At 48.4% G+C, this 20,639-nt stretch overlaps 1 protein-coding gene across 1 annotated transcript in view; it reads left to right on the top strand.

Moving 5' to 3' along the window:
* SLC30A5 (solute carrier family 30 member 5) overlaps positions 1-20,639 on the top strand; it is a 99,769-nt gene that overhangs the window by 19,656 nt on the left and 59,474 nt on the right. Inside the window, exons 5-6 of the mRNA XM_075342454.1 lie at positions 2,830-2,917; positions 18,501-18,588. Of these exons, the coding sequence (XP_075198569.1) occupies positions 2,830-2,917; positions 18,501-18,588 (176 nt within the window). The remainder of the gene's footprint in view (positions 1-2,829; positions 2,918-18,500; positions 18,589-20,639) is intronic.

Raw genomic sequence — 20,639 nt, 5'->3', positions numbered from 1 at the left:
TCGCACGGCGCCCCTGCGCCGGCCCGATGCGCTCTTGTCTTTATCGCGGGCCAGAGTAAGGGACTTCAGGTTTTCAAGTCAACCTTGGCTCGGTGGATCAAGGAACCGATTCTTGAAGCCTACCGTTCTTTTGGGCTTCCGATTCCTGCAGGGCTGAAAGCCCATTCTACCAGAGCCGTCGGTGCTTCCTGGGCATTGCGACACCAGTCTACGGCTCAGCAGGTGTGTCAAGCGGCTACCTGGTCGAGTCTGCACACTTTCACGAAACACTATCAGGTGCATGCCGATGATTCGGCAGATGCCAGCCTAGGTAGGCGAGTCCTTCAGGCGGCAGTTGCCCACCTGTAAGAGGGGGCCGTTTTTCGGCTCTTTTTATCGAGGTATTCTTTTACCCAACCAGGGATTGCTTTTGGACATCCCAATTGTCTGGGTCTCCCAATGGAGCGACAAAGAAGAAGGGAATTTTGTTTACTTACCGTAAATTCCTTTTCTTCTAGCTCCTATTGGGAGACCCAGCACCCGCCCCTGTTCCCTTCGGGCTGTTGTTCTTTTGTGTACACATGTTGTTCATGTTGAATTGTTCTTTTGGGTCATGGTTTCAGTTCTCCGAACATCCTTCGGATTGAATTTACCTTAGACCAATTTATAAGTTTCCTCCTTCCTGCTTTGGCACCAAAACTGATGAGCCCGTGATGCACGGGAGGGTGTATAGCAGAGGGGAGGGGTTACACTTTTTAAAGTGTAATACTTTGTGTGGCCTCCGGAGGCAGAAGCTATACACCCAATTGTCTGGGTCTCCCAATAGGAGCTAGAAGAAAAGGAATTTACGGTAAGTAAACAAAATTCCCTTTATTTTTTTACAAATTTCTAAAAAATTTTTTTTTTCACTATTTAAATAAAAAAAAACAAAAACACTATACATGTTTATAATCTACGTAATCATACCTATATCATATGTATATCATAAACTAGTGGATCATATTAACCCGTCAATTTGATAAAAAAAAAACTATTGTGGAATTTCCCTTTTTTTGTAAATTCACCCCACTTGGATTTTTTTCCCCCAGTTTCCAGTACACTGTTTGGTAGAATGAATTTTGTCATTAAAAAGTACAACTCATCCCGCAAAAAACAAGCCTTCATATGGCTATATTGACTGAAAAGTAAAAAAGTTATGGCTCTCAAAAGAAAAGGAGGAAAAAGCCAAAGTGGAAAATTGCCTGTGGATGAAGGGGTTAAAAAATATTTGCCACTGAGGACACTCAATTTTTAATATTTTTATAGGTAAAGTGTGTGTCTGAGGCTAAAAGGAAATCTGTCACCAGGTTTTTTTTTTCTCCCTTATCTGAGAGCAGCATAATGTGGAGCAGAGACCCTGATTTCAGCAATGTGTCACTTACTGAGCCGTTTGCTGTCATTTTGATAAAAGCAATGTTTTCTCTTCTGCAGATCTCGCAGTTATATAGGGCTCATGAATATGCTGGACTACCTGCAGCACACCAAGTAGTCCTGTAATGATAATCTACTGCTGATTAAACAGTGATTTTATCAAAACTACACTAAGCAGCACAGTAAAGGCCCAGTCACACTAAACAACTTACCAGCGATCCCAACAACGATACAACCTGATAGGGATCGCTGGTAAGTTGCTAGGAGGTCGCTGGTGAGATGTCACACTAAGCGACGCTCCAGCGATCCCACCAGCAACCTGACCTGGCAGTGATCGCTGGAGCGTCGCTACACGTGGAAGCATGCTGCGCTTGGTAACTAAGGTAAATATCGGGTAACCAACCCGATATTTACCTTGGTTACCAGTGCACACCGCTTAGCGCTGGCTCCCTGCACACCTAGCCACAGTACACATCGGGTTAATTACCCGATGTGTACTCTGCTACTTGTGCAGGCAGCAGGGAGCCGGCTTCTGCGGATGCTGGTAACCACGGTAAACAGCGGGTAACCAAGAAGCCCTTCCCTTGGTTACCCGATATTTACCTTCGTTACCAGCGTCCGCCGCTCTCACGCTGCCAGTGCCGGCTCCCTGTTCCCTGCACTCCTAGCCACAGTACACATCGGGTTAATTACCCGATGTGTACTCCAGCTACGTGTGCGGGGAGCCGGCACTGACAGCTGAGAGCGGCGGACGCTGGTAACGAAGGTAAATATCGGGTAACCAAGGAAAGGGCTTCTTGGTTACCCGATATTTACATTGGTTGCCAGCATCCGCAGAAGCTGGCTCCCTGCACATTCAGTTGTTGCTCTCTCGCTGTCACACACAGCGATGTGTGCTTCACAGCGGGAGAGCAACAACTAAAAAATGGTCCAGGACATTCAGCAACAACCAGCGACCTCACAGCAGGGGCCAGGTTGTTTCTGGATGTCACACACAGCAACATCGCTAGCAAGTTGTGCCTCAGCAGCGATGTTGTTAGTGATGTTGCTTAGTGTGACGGTACCTTAAGTGACACATCGCTGGAATCACGATCTCTGCCACTACGTTATGCTGCTCTCAGATTAGGTGGCAAAAACCTGATGACAGATTCCCTATAATGCTTGTTAATGTGACATTCACATTTTGCAAAAAGCATTTTCACTTGGGCCTCATAATGGCATAAACCATCTATACCTCCAGCCGCAGACCACTGGGGGGATTCACAGCCGCTCCTGCTCCCTCATCATCTTGAAGTGTCCTTGGGCCATTATAAATGGAAAACTCCCAGTTAATTTTTAGTGTAGTGTTTCCCTTTGTCAGCGTTGTGATGGTGTTTACATGCTTTTTATATTCTTGTATCTGGTGATCTGTGTCACTGATTTGTGGTCTTTGTTTTCTAGGACTTTGCTGCTGTTTGAACATAGTGATATTGTTGTTGTAACGTTGCTGACCGTACTCTTCACCGGTTCCAGCGGAGTACCGTCCAAGGTATTTATTTGACATTTTTATTTTTTTTCTACTCCTCTTTCCAGAGTGTGTTTTTTATATTACAAAGTAAATGTAGCGCACTGACTGTCTCCTGAAATTGTCTTTTCTTCATCGTTCCTTATGGGAGACCCAAACCATGGGTGTATAGCTTCTGCCTCCGGAGGACACACAAAGTACTACACTAAAAGTGTAGCTCCTCCCTCCGAGCATATACACTCCCCGGATGACAAATCCAACCAGTTCAATGCTTTGTGTTCAGGAGGTCACACACACACATGCATCCTCTGATTTTTGATTTTTGATTTCAAAGATTTGGAAGAAAAGCGGGTCCAATCTGGACTCCCGGCATGTCCCTTCTCACCCCACTGTGTCGGCGGTGCTGTTAAGGTTGATATTACAAGGCTGGAGCCTTCACATGCCGCGCTCCTTCACCATCCCCTGAGGCTCTGGCTTGAAGTGGGAGCCATCACGGTTCTCACTGCTTTGCAGGAGACCGGTCTCCATCCGCAGCCCTTTCAGGACCCTGACGGACGGAGCGATCATCCCCCAGGGACCTGGCACCTGCGTCTCACAAGCTAAGTACTGAGACGTTATTACCACAGACGGTGGTCTTTCCAGGGGTCCCTTGTACTTTAATATTGGGGGAGAGTGTGTTTTATAACTGTGTTAACATTTCCGGCCGGTTCTCCAGTTGTCACTGGAGAACCGCGCCGATGGTGCCTGCACGCTGGCCGCATGTTTAAATCTAGGTCCCGGCTTCGCCTGAGGCCTAGTTTCGATTCTCTACCCCTGCATGTCAGTCAGTGCAGGGGACAGTGCGGCTCCGCCCAGCGGCTATTCAGCACAGGGAAGGGACACTCCTCACTGAGGAAAGATTCCCTCCCCTGTATACCTCATTTGCCCTCCGTTCTGCTCTGAGTAGGCCCCGCCCCCTCTCCTCGCTGCGGACGCCATTTTCTCAGCGTTCTCAATGTCTCATAACACATTGTGGCAAATGGGGGCCTGGGACAGAGCCCCCACTTCTGGGGGATCTGGAGGGCACAGAGATTGTTAAACGGTCTGGCAGCCACAACCTCCGGTTGTGCAGCTGCTTATATACTCTGTTTACATACTATGCTGGGGGTCATTCTGGACAGAGCCCCCACTTCTGGGGGATCTGGAGGGCACAGAGATGTTCCTATGTTAAACGGTCTGGCAAGCCACAACCACCGGTTGTGCAGCTGCTTATATACCCTGTTTATATACTCTGCTGGGGGTCTTTCTGGACAGAGCCCCCACTTCTGCAGCATGTCTTTTATCAGAGCAGGGCTGCAAGGCTGTTTTTATTATGCACCGCATGTAGACTCGTACTGTCTGTACCGAGCACATAACCACATTGTGATGCCTGTTCTAACATAGTGGTGCCGCAGCCTGGAAGCTCATCCCCAGTGGTCCCTCCGGCTGCTCCGGCTCCGGTGGCTGAACCCCCCGGCTTGAGTAGAATCCCTCTCTCCAGGGGACAGCTGTCCCGGACACTGCTGAGCATGCATCAGCCCCCTTCTCAGGGCGCTTCTGCTGCTACGGCTCGCTCAGCAAAGCTCACAGAGGATTCTTCATCTGGCTCAGACCCCGTCCTCCTAAAATGGAGACGCAGGGTCCCCTTTCCTTCCTCGTCCCGCGGCTCTGATTCACGAGCTGACTCGCAGGACGGGGAGGATGCCTTTACTAGGGGCTCGGACGCTACTCCATGTACCATTTTGTCCGAAGGTGACGCAGATGCTAATCATTTGATTGCGTCCATTATATTTGTACTGGACCTCAATCCGCCTGTATCAGGGGAGCAACCCCCTCTAGCAGAAAAGCATCAGTATACCTTGCCTAAGAGAACGGGGAGTGTGTTCTTTAACCACTCCAGTTTTTTCAGGCCACTGTGACCAAACCCAGAGTTTGTCCTGACAGACGCTTCCCAAAGCGTAGTTCTGATGACTGTTTCCCCCTTCCACCACTGGTGGTCAAGGAGTGGGCTCATTCACCAAGGGTGGACCCTACGGTGTCTAGTCTCTCAGCTCGGACAGTTGTGTCAGTGGCTGACGGCACCTCTCTAAAGATCCCACTGTCTGCCAAGTTGTCCTTCTGGACAAATCTATATATGAGGTGGCAGGGGCCTCGTTCTCCCCATCTTTTGCAGCAGTGCGGGCTCTCAAAGCCATCTCTGCTTCTCGGGAGAAGAAGCGTTCCCTCACCAGGGTCTTTATGCCCGACATGGTTGTCTTAACTTCCAGGCTTCAGTCTTTTCATCCTATAGCTGGAGACTGTCACCGCACTGCGGTGGCCTCAGCTACTTCCCTCACTATCCGCAGGTTCCTGTGGCTTCGAGAGTGGAAGGCAGATGCTTCTTAAGAAGTTCCTTGCTGGATTCCCTTTTGCTGGGACCAGTCTATTCGGTGAACAACTGGATGAAATTATTAAGGAAGTTTTTGGCAGGAAGAGTACTTCCATGCCACAACCCAGGAAACCTTTCCAGGGCAGGAACCAGTCGAGGTTTCGTTCCTTTCGTTTCCTCTAACTGGTCGTCCGCTAAGCCCTCGGCCTCGTCCACTAATTCAGCCAAGGTCCGTAAACCAACTGGCGCATGAAGCCGCGTCCTAAGTCGGCAGGAGCTGCTGCCACCAAGGCAGCCTCCCCTTGATTATCTGGCCGCGCCAGTAACGTCCTTGGTCGGTGGCAGGCTCTCCCTCTTGGGCGACGTGTGGTTTCAACACGTCTTCGATCAGTGGGTGTGGGTTACCATCTCCCACGGCTACAGAATAGAATTCTATCCAGCCGCCAAACAGATTTTTTCTGTCAACTCCCCCCTGCTCCAAGGCCGCCGCCTTCTCACAGGCCGTGGCACTCTTGCAGGCCAATGGAATAATTGTACCAGTTCCCGACTGGGAACGGTTCTGAGATTTCTACTCAAATCTCTTCCTAGTCCCCGAGAAGGACGGTGCTTTCCGACCTGGATCTCAAGCTTCTCAACAAGCATGTTCAGGTGCGGCAATTTTGCATGGAATCTCTGCGATCAGTCAATGACCCAAGGAAATTTCTTGGCATCCATCGACATCAGAGATGTCTATCTGCATGTGCCATTCGCAGTTTCACACCAGCGTTGGCTACGTTTTGTAATTGGAGAGGAACATTTCAAATTCGTGGCTCTCCCCTTTGGGTTAGCCACGGCCCCTCGTGTATTCACCAGTTGCGGTTCAGCTCCTCCAGGGGTTGGTAGTGATTCCTTACCTGGACGACCTTCTAGTCAGGGTTTCATCCAGTGCAGACTGTCAGCGGAGTGTCTCGCTCACTCTCAGCGGAGTGTCTCGCTCACTCTCAGCGGAGTGTCTCGCTCACTCTCAGCGGAGTGTCTCGCTCACTCTCAGCGGAGTGTCTCGCTCACTCTCAGCGGAGTGTCTCGCTCACTCTCAGCGGAGTGTCTCGCTCACTCTCAGCGGAGTGTCTCGCTCACTCTCAGCGGAGTGTCTCGCTCACTCTCAGCGGAGTGTCTCGCTCACTCTCAGCGGAGTGTCTCGCTCACTCTCAGCGGAGTGTCTCGCTCACTCTCAGCGGAGTGTCTCGCTCACTCTCAGCGGAGTGTCTCGCTCACTCTCAGCGGAGTGTCTCGCTCACTCTCAGCGGAGTGTCTCGCTCACTCTCAGCGGAGTGTCTCGCTCACTCTCAGCGGAGTGTCTCGCTCACTCTCAGCGGAGTGTCTCGCTCACTCTCAGCGGAGTGTCTCGCTCACTCTCAGCGGAGTGTCTCGCTCACTCTCAGCGGAGTGTCTCGCTCACTCTCAGCGGAGTGTCTCGCTCACTCTCAGCGGAGTGTCTCGCTCACTCTCAGCGGAGTGTCTCGCTCACTCTCAGCGGAGTGTCTCGCTCACTCTCAGCGGAGTGTCTCGCTCACTCTCAGCGGAGTGTCTCGCTCACTCTCAGCGGAGTGTCTCGCTCACTCTCAGCGGAGTGTCTCGCTCACTCTCAGCGGAGTGTCTCGCTCACTCTCAGCGGAGTGTCTCGCTCACTCTCAGCGGAGTGTCTCGCTCACTCTCAGCGGAGTGTCTCGCTCACTCTCGCCACGCTTGCAAGTCCACTCTGACCCCGACCCAGGAACTTATGTACCTAGGGATGCAATTCGAGACTCTGCTGGCACTTGTGAAGCTGCCCTTAGTCAAACAGCAGTCCCTTCATCTAGCGGTTCGCTCTCTGCTGAGGCTCCGCCGTCATTCTATCAGGCACCTCATGCAGGTGCTGGGTCAGATGGTGGTGTCAATGGAAGCGGTTCCCCTTGCCAGTTCCATCTGCGTCCCCTGCAGCTGGACATTTTTCGCTGTTGGGACAAGGGACCTCTTCCTTATCAGAAACCTTCAACCAATCACTTGGGGGGTCTTAGAACCAAAATACCTCAAAGAAAAAACCCCACCATAAAATTCAACACTTTATTTCATAGATCAACAAGTACAAACTTAAAAACAGAGTTGGTTTGATACCCTAAGTCACTAGTTAAAGGGGGGGCATACTGGGCCAATTCCCTATTGTGACCCTTCCTATCAGCAGGTGTCGGCACCCTACATATATGACCGTTATGGCGCCCCTGCTCCAACGTGGACTGACCCTTCTTGCCCTATACTGACACTATTATTCGTGCTGCTGATCTCAATGAGAGCTTCTGTATAGTGTTTCGTGAAGTTCTCATGCATCCACCCAAGCATTCAAATAGTGGAATTTTCAATATATGTCTATAATTTCCCTGATGTTTAAATTAGACATCTCAGCAATACACGTGATCAGTTAGTCTAATAGAAGGTGCTGTCCATCTTGTATCAAACTTCGTATATCACCAGTAAATAATGTAGCCCAATCGCCACTGCTTCGCCACTTGGCATAGCTCACTGCCCATTAAAAATTGTTGTAGCCAAATCGCCTACTGCTTCGCCATAAGGCATAGCTCCTTGCCCGACGCGTTTCTCCTCCTGAATCAACAATCGATCGGAGGTTCATCAGGGGCTATTCAGGGCTCAGTTGCATAGATGTCAGACTGCAATTATCAATATACCTGTATTAGATGATTAATCACCACATTAGGAGTCCACACAACGCAATTCTATATGGGGCCATTACTCACATTGCAATAGTGCCAAAAAATAGTAATTCAATCCTTCAATAAGGTAATGTCGTTCCCACTGAAATTATATACATATACATGTAAGTCCAACACATTCTCATTAGATTACAGAGATCAGCGGACCATTTTATAGAGCCCAGTACTCACTCATAGTCAGATATTGTCTTGGACTGCCTGTTCCTATTTATGCCATAGATGCCCATTTCCTCAGTGAGGTATCAGCTGTGAAACAACATAAAAATCCACTCAACACCTCCTCAGCTCCTTCATATTCTCCAGGTCAAATCAATGATCCATATCGTTAAAAGGTACTTACTCAGGTATCTCATTGTATGGGTTTTGAGGCTGGCCACACTTCAATGGTGGATGGATACTGGCGCCTAGCTTACTGCCGAACAATGACAAGTTTAAATCCCCCTCCTTGTCAGCGTCATATTGCCTCATTTCCGGATCGTTATTCAATGCCGGTCATCCAGGGGGGAGGGAGGGAAGAGAAGGAGGGACGTGATTCGTGTGGCCTGACGTCCATCAATACTGCCCACAAACGTGACGCACGATAACACACCTCCCGGCCGTCACATGATTGGCCGTCACGGCGTTGCCATGCATGTGATCGTTAGGGGGAGGAAAGGAGGGGCGTGATTTGTGCGGTCTGACATCCGTCAATACCGCCCACACCGTGACGTCCGATGACACACCTCCCAGCCGTCACATGATTGGCAGTCACGGCGTTACCCTGCATATGATCGTCATCCCTTGCCGGTCATCTAGGGGAAGGGAAAAGACGGGGCGTGATTTATGCGGTCTGACGTCCGTCAATACCGCCCACCACGTGACGCTGGTGACACACCTCCCGGCCGTCACAAAATCAGCAGTCCTGGCGCTCCCATGCATATGATGCTTATCGTCATGTCGGTGGGGGGGCGGCGTTACCTCCTGCCTTCACTCCCCACACTAACCTTATGTGGGAAGTCATCCGGTCACCTCACTTCCTGTACTGGCAAAGGTTCATGCATCTTTTACAGGCCAGAATCAGGATGCCCTACTTCCGGTTTTATAAATATGCATAATGTCAGAAACCCCCGTTACCATTACGCGGGGTACTGCTTATCCAATGCGTTTAAGGTCTATAAGGGCTCCATTACTTTAAGGCGTCCCTATTTACCACTATATTTTATGTATCTTTCTGATTATATACTCCATAATAACTTATGCCCAGGTGCCATACCGGAACCTTTAACACATCCTGGTTATGATTGCCTCCTCCCCTTCAATTCCCACTACCCCCAATATCCTATTATTTTACACCCACACATATCCTGATCTTCCCAAAAGAAATATGAATTCTAAGGACTCCATGGGAAATAATCATTTCTAATTAATCACTGGTCTACCCTACCATTAATCTGACTTCATCATTGATCATATATATAAACTGATGCTCATACTGGCTAGTTATATATACATAGCCTCATTTTAACACTCTCCTTCCATTAGAAGGGCTATTATGTGTGTCCTGGCTAAATTTGTCCTGTATTAAATTAAATGAAGCTTACAAAGCTCAACTGCTCATTGAGCCCCTCTGGATGTATTGTTCGCAACCAGAAGATCCATCGGGTCTCTCTTTGGATAATTATTTTGTCCCAGTCCCCACGTCTCATCGGGACCGGTATGGTTTCAATGGTCCTGAAGGAGAGAACTCCCACATCCCCGCCATGACATCCATTAACATGGCGGGCGATGGGGGTGTCCCTTTTATTCCTCACATCTCCCAGATGTTCGCTTATCCTGACTCTCAGTTGTCTTTTTGTTTTCCCCACATAGTTAAGTGGACATAAACACGTACACAAATAGACCACTCCCTCCGTCCTACAATTGGCAAAGTTTCTGTTCTTGTATGTACTCCCAGTACTCACGCTTGTAAAATCCTTTGATGGAGTGATATATCTACAGAATGAGCATTTGCCACATCTGAAAGTCCCCGTCTCTCTCTGGTCTAGCCAGGTTCCTGCTTTTTGTGGGGGAGTGTATAAACTATGGACCACATGGTCCTTTATTGTACGGCCTCTCCTGTAGGTCACCGATGGTGAATTTGTAATTGCTTCACCAATGTCTGGGTCACTGGCTAGTATTCCCCAATATTTCCTCAAAATCCCCATTACTTTTCCATTCTGGTCGTCATACGTACCAATCAGTCTGGTTTTCAGAGTGTCCTCATTTCTCTGTCTTGGTACCAATAGTTTGGTCCGTTCACTCTGCCAGGCATGTTCGTAGGCCGCATTTATTGTTCCCAGAGGGTATCCTCTTTGGATAAATCTATTCCTCAGGCACCTCGACTGTTTGTCAAAGTCCTCTGTCAAGGAGCAGTTCCTGCGTAATCGCAGGAACTGCCCCTTGGGAATCCCTCTCTTCAACGGGGTAGGATGGAAACTCTTCCAGTGCAATAAGCTATTGGTGGAATTAGGTTTTCTGTAGATGTTTGTTTTTAACCGTCCATTGATGTCTTTCTGGATGAAGGTGTCCAAAAAAGGAATCTTATCACCTCCTATTTCGTATGTTAGCTTGAGTCCCAGATTGTTATTGTTGAGATATCCCACAAATGAAATAAATGACTCCTCAGTGCCGGACCATATGATAATCACATCATCAATATATCGCCCCCAGAAACTGATCTGGGGGCTCCATATCGTGTCCTCTTCACCAAATACCACTGTATCCTCCCACCAGCCCAGGAACAAGTTTGCGTATGTGGGAGCACAAGGGCTCCCCATCGCAGTGCCCCTGAGCTGGTGGTAGAATCTTGAGTCAAAAATAAAGTAGTTCTTGGTGAGGATAAATTCCATGAGGTTTCGTATAAATCTATTGTGAGGACCATATTGAATCCCACGTGATGAAAGAAAGTGATCAATAGCACCTAGGCCATGTTCATGGGGGATTCGGCTATATAATGATTCCACATCTATTGATGCCAGGATGGCCTCTTTCTCAACTGTCAGACCCTCTATTCTTCTGAGTAGGTCCATCGTGTCCCTAATGTGCGATGGTAGGGCTGTTACGAACGATCGTAGGACTTGATCCACATAGTGCTAATATTTTGACAAAGGGCCTCAATCCCCGAGACGATTGGTCGTCCTTTTAGGGGATTGAGCCCTTTGTGTACTTTAGGTACTGTATAAAATGTAGCTATCCTAGGATGTTTGGGATACAAAAACTCCAATTCCTCTTTAGAGATTAACCTGTCATCTCTCGCTATATCTAGGAGCTCCTTTAGTTCACCCCTGTAGATGTCAGTTGGATCTTTCCTGAGAACTTCATATGTATCTCTATCATTAAGGAGTATCAAACACATTTGTACGTATTCTGATCTATTCATGATCACTGTGTTCCCGCCTTTATCAGACGGTTTGACCACAATTTCCAAGTTTTTCTCCCAAATTACTTAGGGCCTCCCTTTCTTGTCTAGTCATATTAGCGGGGGCGGGACTATGTTTAGGGTTAATTTTCATCAGTTCATTGGTCACCAATTTACAAAATATCTCTGTACTATCATGTTCCCCTGGCGGGGGCATTTTAGTACTTTTGTTCTTTAGAGTGGAGAAAGGGCCTTCACCTTCCAATCTCCTCCCTTCCTCCTCCAACTCCATCAGTATGTCAAAATCCTCCATCATGTCCGATGGTAGATCTAGTCTTTGGCATTTCATTCGATTATTTATTGCGAAATATTTTTTCCATTTTAACTTTCGAATGAAAAGGTTTAGGTCTTTCACCCATGTGAATGCATCAAATCTTACTGTGGGTACAAAGCCCAACCCTGCCCTCAATACCGATAGTTCGGTTTCTGATAATTGATAATCCGATAAATTGATGACCTGTGTCCTGTTTCCTGTATCGTCCCCCACCCCGCCTAAGCCCTGTTCGTTTTCGATGGCACCCGGTCCCTTAAATCGTAAGGTCTCATATCCCTCCTTTCTAAAAAAGAGGATGGAGGGGGAAGTGGGGGGGCCATTGATGTAGACGATAATCCAGAGCCAGATGATCCATTGCCATCTGTGTTCCCCTGGTGGATGTTTTGATTGTGTTTTGGTCCTCCTCCCCTTCTGAAACCTCCCCTCCATCTCCTCCTTCCAGATCCTCTTGGAATCCATGGATTCCTACTAGTCCTACTCTCTGAGTCCGATGACTCTGCCTCTGTAGATGAGACTTCACCAGGATAGAAATTGCGGCTATTATCTTGAAAATTGTATGCTTGCTTCTCCCTAAAGTCTTTCAGATCTCTTATAAATCTCTTGTGTTTCCTGTCTTTGATACTGATTCTATAGCGTTCAACCGAGGTTTTCAATGCTATCTCTCTGCTAGAGAAATCTGTCTCTGCCTTATGCTTGAGGGCAGTCTCTATGAGTTCCTGCAATCTTGTCGTCGTTTTCTGTAATGTATTTTTCTCCTCTTCGAGAAGAATTCCCATGAATCTCAAGGATGAAGAAACGGATTCCTCTTCCCACTTCGCTAGTAGTTCTGGTGATCTCGACCTGGGCGCAGGTGAAATCAGGATGCGTAAGCCTCTGGGGACTACCCTATTCTTGATATAATTGTCAAGGGACTGCACCTCCCACCATGACTTTATATTTTCTTTATATCCTATCAACAATTCCGAAAAAATCGATCTTAGGGTTTGAGTTTGCACAGGGGTGTCCTCACTGAGCAGTTCAGAGAAAGCTTCCTTGGCATCATTAAGCCAAGTATTGTCCCCAATTGGACCGGACAAAAAGCCAGCCATACTATTTTATCAGAAACCTTCAACCAATCACTTGGGATGTCAGACCGCACAAATCACGCCCCTCCTTTCCTCCCCCTAACGATCACATGCATGGTAACGCCGTGACGGCCAATCATGTGACGGCCGGGAGGTGTGTTATCGTGCGTCACGTTTGTGGGCAGTATTGATGGACGTCAGGCCACACGAATCACGTCCCTCCTTCTCTTCCCTCCCTCCCCCCTGGATGACCGGCATTGAATAACGATCCGGAAATGAGGCAATATGACGCTGACAAGGAGGGGGATTTAAACTTGTCATTGTTCGGCAGTAAGCTAGGCGCCAGTATCCATCCACCATTGAAGTGTGGCCAGCCTCAAAACCCATACAATGAGATACCTGAGTAAGTACCTTTTAACGATATGGATCATTGATTTGACCTGGAGAATATGAAGGAGCTGAGGAGGTGTTGAGTGGATTTTTATGTTGTTTCACAGCTGATACCTCACTGAGGAAATGGGCATCTATGGCATAAATAGGAACAGGCAGTCCAAGACAATATCTGACTATGAGTGAGTACTGGGCTCTATAAAATGGTCCGCTGATCTCTGTAATCTAATGAGAATGTGTTGGACTTACATGTATATGTATATAATTTCAGTGGGAACGACATTACCTTATTGAAGGATTGAATTACTATTTTTTGGCACTATTGCAATGTGAGTAATGGCCCCATATAGAATTGCGTTGTGTGGACTCCTAATGTGGTGATTAATCATCTAATACAGGTATATTGATAATTGCAGTCTGACATCTATGCAACTGAGCCCTGAATAGCCCCTGATGAACCTCCGCTCGATTGTTGATTCAGGAGGAGAAACGCGTCGGGCAAGGAGCTATGCCTTATGGCGAAGCAGTAGGCGATTTGGCTACAACAATTTTTAATGGGCAGTGAGCTATGCCAAGTGGCGAAGCAGTGGCGATTGGGCTACATTATTTACTGGTGATATACGAAGTTTGATACAAGATGGACAGCACCTTCTATTAGACTAACTGATCACGTGTATTGCTGAGATGTCTAATTTAAACATCAGGGAAATTATAGACATATATTGAAAATTCCACTATTTGAATGCTTGGGTGGATGCATGAGAACTTCACGAAACACTATACAGAAGCTCTCATTGAGATCAGCAGCACGAATAATAGTGTCAGTATAGGGCAAGAAGGGTCAGTCCACGTTGGAGCAGGGGCGCCATAACGGTCATATATGTAGGGTGCCGACCCCTGCTGATAGGAAGGGTCACAATAGGGAATTGGCCCAGTATGCCCCCCCTTTAACTAGTGACTTAGGGTATCAAACCAACTCTGTTTTTAAGTTTGTACTTGTTGATCTATGAAATAAAGTGTTGAATTTTATGGTGGGGTTTTTTCTTTGAGGACCTCTTCCTTGCACAGGCTGGTGGCTCTGTCGCCACAGACCAGGAGCTCTCTTAAGTGGTGGCTTCGGCCCCTCTCTCTGTCCCAGGGACGCTCCTTTCTGGCCCCGTCCTGGGTGATTCTCACCACGGATGCCAGTCTATCCGGCTGGGGAGCAGTGTTTCTCCACCACCGAGCACAGGGCACTTGGACTCCGTCCGAATCAGCCCTCTCGATCAATGTGCTGGAAATCAGGGCTGTACTCCTAGGACTCGCAGCCGCCTAGCAATGTTGGAAGTTCAACGTATCCTTAAGTGGACGGAGGACTCCAAGTCCTCCATATCCGCAGTCCACATCCCAGGCGTAGAAAACTGGGAGGCAGATTATCTCAGCCGTCAAACCGTGGACAGCGGCGAGTGGGCCCTGCATCCGGCAGTGTTCCGGTCAATTTAGCAGGCGGGGCACTCCGGAAGTGGATCTAATGGCATCCCGGCACAACAACAAGGTCCCGGTTTACGTGGCTCGCTCCCACGATCCTCAGGCCTTGGCAGCGGACGCGCTGGTTCCAGATTGGTCCCAGTTCCATCTGGCCTACGTGTTTCCCCCTCTAGCTCTCTTGCCCAGAGTCCTGCGCAAGATCAGAATGGAGGACCGTCGGGTCGTACTCATCGCCCCAGACTGGCCCAGGCGAGCTTGGTTCCCAGACCTGCTCCGTCTGTCCGTAGAGGTGCTGTGGCATCTCCCGGACCGGCCAGACCTTCTCTCACAAGGTCCGTTTTCCGCCAGAATTCTGCGGCTCTCAGATTGACGGCGTGGCTCTTGAGCCCTGAATCCTTACGGCTTCAGGCATTCCTTCCGAGGTCATCTTCACTATGACTCAGGCTCGGAAGTCTTCCTCGGCCAGGATTTACCACAGGACTTGGAGAATTTTCCTGTCCTGGTGTCGTTCTTCCGGCCATGCTCCTTGGCCGTTTTTTCCTTGCCGACCATCCTGTCCTTTCTACAGTCCGGCCTGCAGCTAGGACTGTCCCTCATTCCCTCAAGGGACAGGTCTCGGCTCTGTCAGCGGTGTTCCAGCGGCATATCGCCCGGCTGGCCCAGGTGCGCACCTTCATGCAGGGCGCATCTCACATCATTCCGCCTTACCGGCGGTCTCTGGATCCCTGAGACCCTAATCTGGTCCTCATGGTCTTACAGAAACCCCCCTTTGAGCCTCTTAGGGAGGTTTCGTTGTTTCGTCTTTCACAGAAAGTGGTCTTTCTGGTGGCCATAATTTCTCTCAGGAGAGTCTCTGATTTGACTGTGCTCTCTTCGGAGTCACCCTTTTTGGTTTTTCACCAAGACAAGGTGGTTCTCCGTCCGACTCCGGGCCTTCTCCTTAAGGTGGTGTCTCCTTTCCACCTTAACCAGGACATTTCATTGTCTTCCCTTTGTCGGCCCCTGTGCATCGCTTTGAGAAAGCGTTGCATGCTTTAGATTTGGTGCGGACGCTCCGGATCTATGTGTCACGCACCGCTGTTTTTTTAGGCGGTGCACCTCTCTTTTTGTGCTGACCACACGTCAGCGCAAGGGTTTCTCGGCTTCTAAACCGACCCTAGCTCGTTGGATTAGGTCGGCCATATCTGATGCCTACCAATGTTCTCAGGTGCCTCCCCCGCCGGGGATTAAGGCGCACTCGACCAGAGCTGTCGGTGCCTCTTGCGCTACGGCTCAGCAGGTCTGTCAGGCTGCCACTTGGTCTAGCCTGCACACCCTTTCGAAGCACTACCAAGTGCATGCTCATGCTTCGGCAGATGCGAGCTTGGGCAGACGCATCCTTCGGACGGCTGTCGCCCATTTTGTGAAGTTAGGTTTGCCTACTTCTCAGTTTGTCTATTTCCCACCCATGGACTGCTTTGAGACGTCCCATGGTTTGGGTCTCCCATAAGGAACGATGAAGAAAAAGAGAATTTTGTTTACTTACCGTAAATTGTTTTTCTTATAGTTCCGACATGGGAGACCCAGCACCCTCCCTGTTGCCTGTTGGCATCTTTCTTGTTCCGTGTGTTTTCACCGGCGGTTGTTGTAGACAGAGGTTCCGGTTATTCCGGGCTTTACTCTATCTCTACTTATGGGTGGATGTCCTCCTTCAGCTTTGGCACTAAACTGGTTGGATTTGTCATCCGGGGAGTGTATATGCTCGGAGGGAGGAGCTACACTTTTAGTGTAGTACTTTGTGTGTCCTCCGGAGGCAGAAGCTATACACCCATGGTTTGGGTCTCCCATGTCGGAACTATAAGAAAAAGAATTTACGGTTAGTAAACAAAATTCTCTTTATCTTGTGTTTTCCCTCTCTCTTTCCCACTGTCTCTTTGTTGTCCCATCCATGCAAAAAATTATAAAAAAACAGGACGTTAAAGGGAATCTGTCACCAGGTTTTTGCCAGCTAATCTGAGAGCAGCAAAACGTAGGGGCAGAGATCCTGATACCAGCGATGTGTCACTTACTGGGCTGCTTAGTGTAGTTTTGATATAATCACTGTTTAATCAGCAGGAGATTATCATTAGGGTCAGCACACATGGCGAGTAATACGTTGCGAGTGGAATGTGATAAAAAAATCGCATTCCACTCGGACCAATATTACTCTATGGAGCAGCTCCCATGAGTGATTGTTTTCTCAGCCCTAATTGGACTGAGAAAACAGTTGCAGCATGCTATGGATGCAATGCGATCTTGTTCCACTAGCACCCATTCCAACCTATGGGGCGCGAGAAACATCGCACTGCACTCTCATTACAGCGGTGTACAATGCAATTCTCACATCAGCCGGCAATGGAGGAGATAGGGAGATAGATCCCTCCCTCCTTTCCGCAGCGCCAGCCCTCCCCTGTGCAACTGTGGTCTGATCGCAGGATCGAACCACAGTCGCATGACACTTGGCTCCCGCTGTGCTGCAAGCGTGTGCCGAGTGTCATGTGAACACTCGCACTAATCCCCGTGTGGCCTCAGCCTTACAGGACTACTTGGCGTGCTGCAGGTAGTCCAGCATATTCATGAGCTCTGTATAACTGCTAGATCTGTAGCAGAGAAAACATTGATTTTATCAAAATAACAGCAAACAGCCCAGTAAGTGACACGTCGCTGGAATCAGGGTCTCTGTCTCTACATTATGCTGCTCTCAGATAAGGGAGCAAAAACCTTGTGACAGATTCCCTTTAATGTCATGAATATTTAACAGACTGGTGTTAAAATGTGATGAATAAAAATAAGATACAGATAATGTATATATATTTTTTTTTATCCTGTCCACCGCCATTAACATGAGAACGGCGACAGCTACAGGCATAGAAGTGGTGTCTAGGTATAGTAAAGTAGCCATGCGCTACTCAATGAAACCACCTATAGCACCACCTGGTGGAAAACAACGGAGTTAGCATTTTTATCTCGAAAACAGAACAAGATAGAGGGAAAAAAAAGGGAATTACAAAGTTGTAGGGCATCATCAATTCAATACGAATCGACACCTTGCATACAGAAATGCTATGATTAGAACGTGTAAAACTCACAAGGCTGCGGACGTGAAGCGATACCTCATGGAGACCTTCCTACAAGTCATTGGGTATGGTGGCTGCATGGAGTGGCCTCCACACTCATGTGACCTGACCCTGTTGGACTTCTTTCTGTGAGGTCACATCAAACAGCAGGTGTATGCGACCCCTCCACCAACATTGCAGGACCTACAACGACGTATTATAGATGCTTGTGCAAACGTGTCACCTACCATATTGCACAACATGCAGCAAGATACCGTATGCTGTCCAGAGTCCAGATGTGCATTGCAGCTGACGATGGCCACTTTGAGCATCAAAGTTAAATGAGCGCCATATGCGTGACCAGCAGTCAATGTTTTGGGGGGGGGGGGGCATGGGTTTCATATCATAGCATTTCTGTATGCAAGGTGTTGATTTGTATTGAATTGATGATGCCCTACAATTTTTTAAAATTCACTTTTTTTCTCTCGTTCTGTTTTCAAGATAAAAATGCTAACTCCGTTGTTTTCCACCAGGTGGCGCTATAGGTGGTTTCATTGCATAGCGCATGGCTACTTTACTATACCTAGACACCACTTCTATGCCTATAGCTGCCGCCGTTCTCAAGTTAATGGCGGTGGACAGGATATGGGTGGACAGGCTGTATAGCAGTATCAGCTTTGCACGCACATATTTTCCTTTGTCCTGATCAGTATTTTGCAGCGTCTCCTGCACATGATCTTGGTGTTTTTAACATCTGTTTCTCTCTCCTCAGACTCGGGGGGCCGCGTTTTTCATCATTGCTGTTATATGTTTACTACTCTTCGACAATGATGATCTGATGGCTAAAATTGCTGAGCACCGTATCCTTGTGTGATGCCTCTAGCTTTTCTGAATCTGTTTAATCCGTGTGCCTCAACCTCCTTGAGGACAGATGATAGTAATCTTGGTATGAGCTTTATGATGACTGCTCGTCAAACAGATTGTGCTCTGCTTGTGTGAGCTAAAGCCCCCGTCACACATAGCGAGATCTCTGAAATGTCACAGGTTTTGTGACGTATCAGTGACCTCGCCGGCGATATCGCTGTGTGTGACAAGCAGCAGCGAGCGGCCCCTGCTGCGAGGTGGCTGATCGTGACACAACGATCAGGACCATTTTTTTGCTCATTGGTCCCCCGCTGTGCAGCACGCATCAACGTGTTTGATGGCGGAAGACCAACGAGCGCCGTTCTGAGTGTGCAGGGAGCCGTCGCTACACGGGTCGCTGGTTGCTGATGGCTGGTCGCTGTGGAGATCTGCCTGGTTGACAGCTCAACAGCGACCATGTAGTGACGTTCCAGCGATCCCTGCCAGGTCGGATCTCTGGTGGGATCGCTGGTACGTCGCTATGTGTAACGGGACCCTAAGAGTTAACAGAGCTCTATAAGTACCAATATATTTAAGGCCCAAATTGGTACCCTGAATTATGCCTGAATTGTCCTCCAGCCCCTGACGCAGTGACATTTCTTGCATGGCAGCGGAAGGAGGCACCAAATTCACTAAGAGGTGCCGTCTTCATCCAGACAGTGTGGAAAACACAAGTGTTAGTAAAACGTTGGAGCCATAATTAGCACTGCCAAAGCTCCGTACCCATGAGGAGTATTTGCTGAATTTTTGATGTTGCAGAATTTCTGCACCTATTTGATAAATTAAGTGACTTGCTGTTTTTTTTGAATATTATGTTTTAAAGAGAACCGGTCACCAGTGTTTTCCATTATAAGCTGCAGACACCACCAGTGAGCTCTTATATACAGAATTCCAGAATAATGTATATAAAAGCCCAGGCCGCTCTGTATAACATAAAAAAGACCAGTTATTATACTCACCCGCGGAGCAGTCCGATGGGCACCACTGGTCTCGGTCCAGCATTTCCTCGTTTCTTGCGATTGCCGTCCTCCTTCCCAGCTTCATGTGTCTGATGCATTCTATGTCATCCACACAGTCTTCCATTAGGCTTCTGTGCACTCGCTCTTCTCTGTACCCTGCTGAGGGCAAAGCAAAGTACTGTGATGCGCAAGTGCTGAGGAACATGAAAGAACGCATGCGCACTACAATACTTTGTTTCACCCTCATCAGGGCAGAGAGAAGTGCTCAGGAGCGCAACGGAAGCCTCTGTGTGGATGACATAGGATGCGTCATCCACACGGAGTTGGAAAAGGAGGATGGCGATGGAAGGAAGAGAGGAGGCGCCGAATCACGCCCATTGGACCCGACCGCCCCACAGGTGAGTATAATAAAAGATATGTTTTATATTCTACAGATCAGCTTGAGCTCTTATATACAGTATTCTAGAATGCGGAGTATATAAGGGGCTTACTGGTGGTGGCCACAGTTTAGATGGGAAAAACCTGGTGATGGGTTCCGTAAAGCTGCTTTTGTTTTTGAGATTTCCTGGTAATTGGCTTCAACAGAACTTTGATACAATCATGTGCAGATTGCATGCATTCTTTACCTGCAGATTTACTATGCCTAAGGGTGGGTGCACACAATCAGGACACGATGCGTCCTGGACACAGCGTGTCCTCTCCTGTGGAGCCGCGAGTGCTCTCCACAGGAGACCACAGCTGCCCGTGCCTACAATCCAGGTGCAGGGCATGTGGACTTTGTCTGTGTTCTCCCCATGGAGAACACTCGCATCTCCACAGCATAAATTGACATACTGCTGCTCTGAAAGCCGCGCTACATGTCAGTTTATGCTGCAGAGAAAAGAAGCGCAGTGGGCATGGGATTGCTTTCAGTCCCATCCACTGTACTTGTACTGTACAACGCAGCGATTTGGACACAGTGGAAACACACTGCATCCAAAACACTGCTGTTACTGATCGTGGGCAGTGGCACATACCTTAATCCAATTTCATGTGGAAAATCCGCACAT

Source organism: Anomaloglossus baeobatrachus, chromosome 1 (genome assembly GCF_048569485.1).
Source record: "Anomaloglossus baeobatrachus isolate aAnoBae1 chromosome 1, aAnoBae1.hap1, whole genome shotgun sequence".
Classification (NCBI taxonomy): Eukaryota; Metazoa; Chordata; class Amphibia; order Anura; family Aromobatidae; genus Anomaloglossus; species Anomaloglossus baeobatrachus.
Note: the sequence above shows the minus strand (reverse complement) of the source record. Positions and strands in the feature narration are given on the sequence as shown.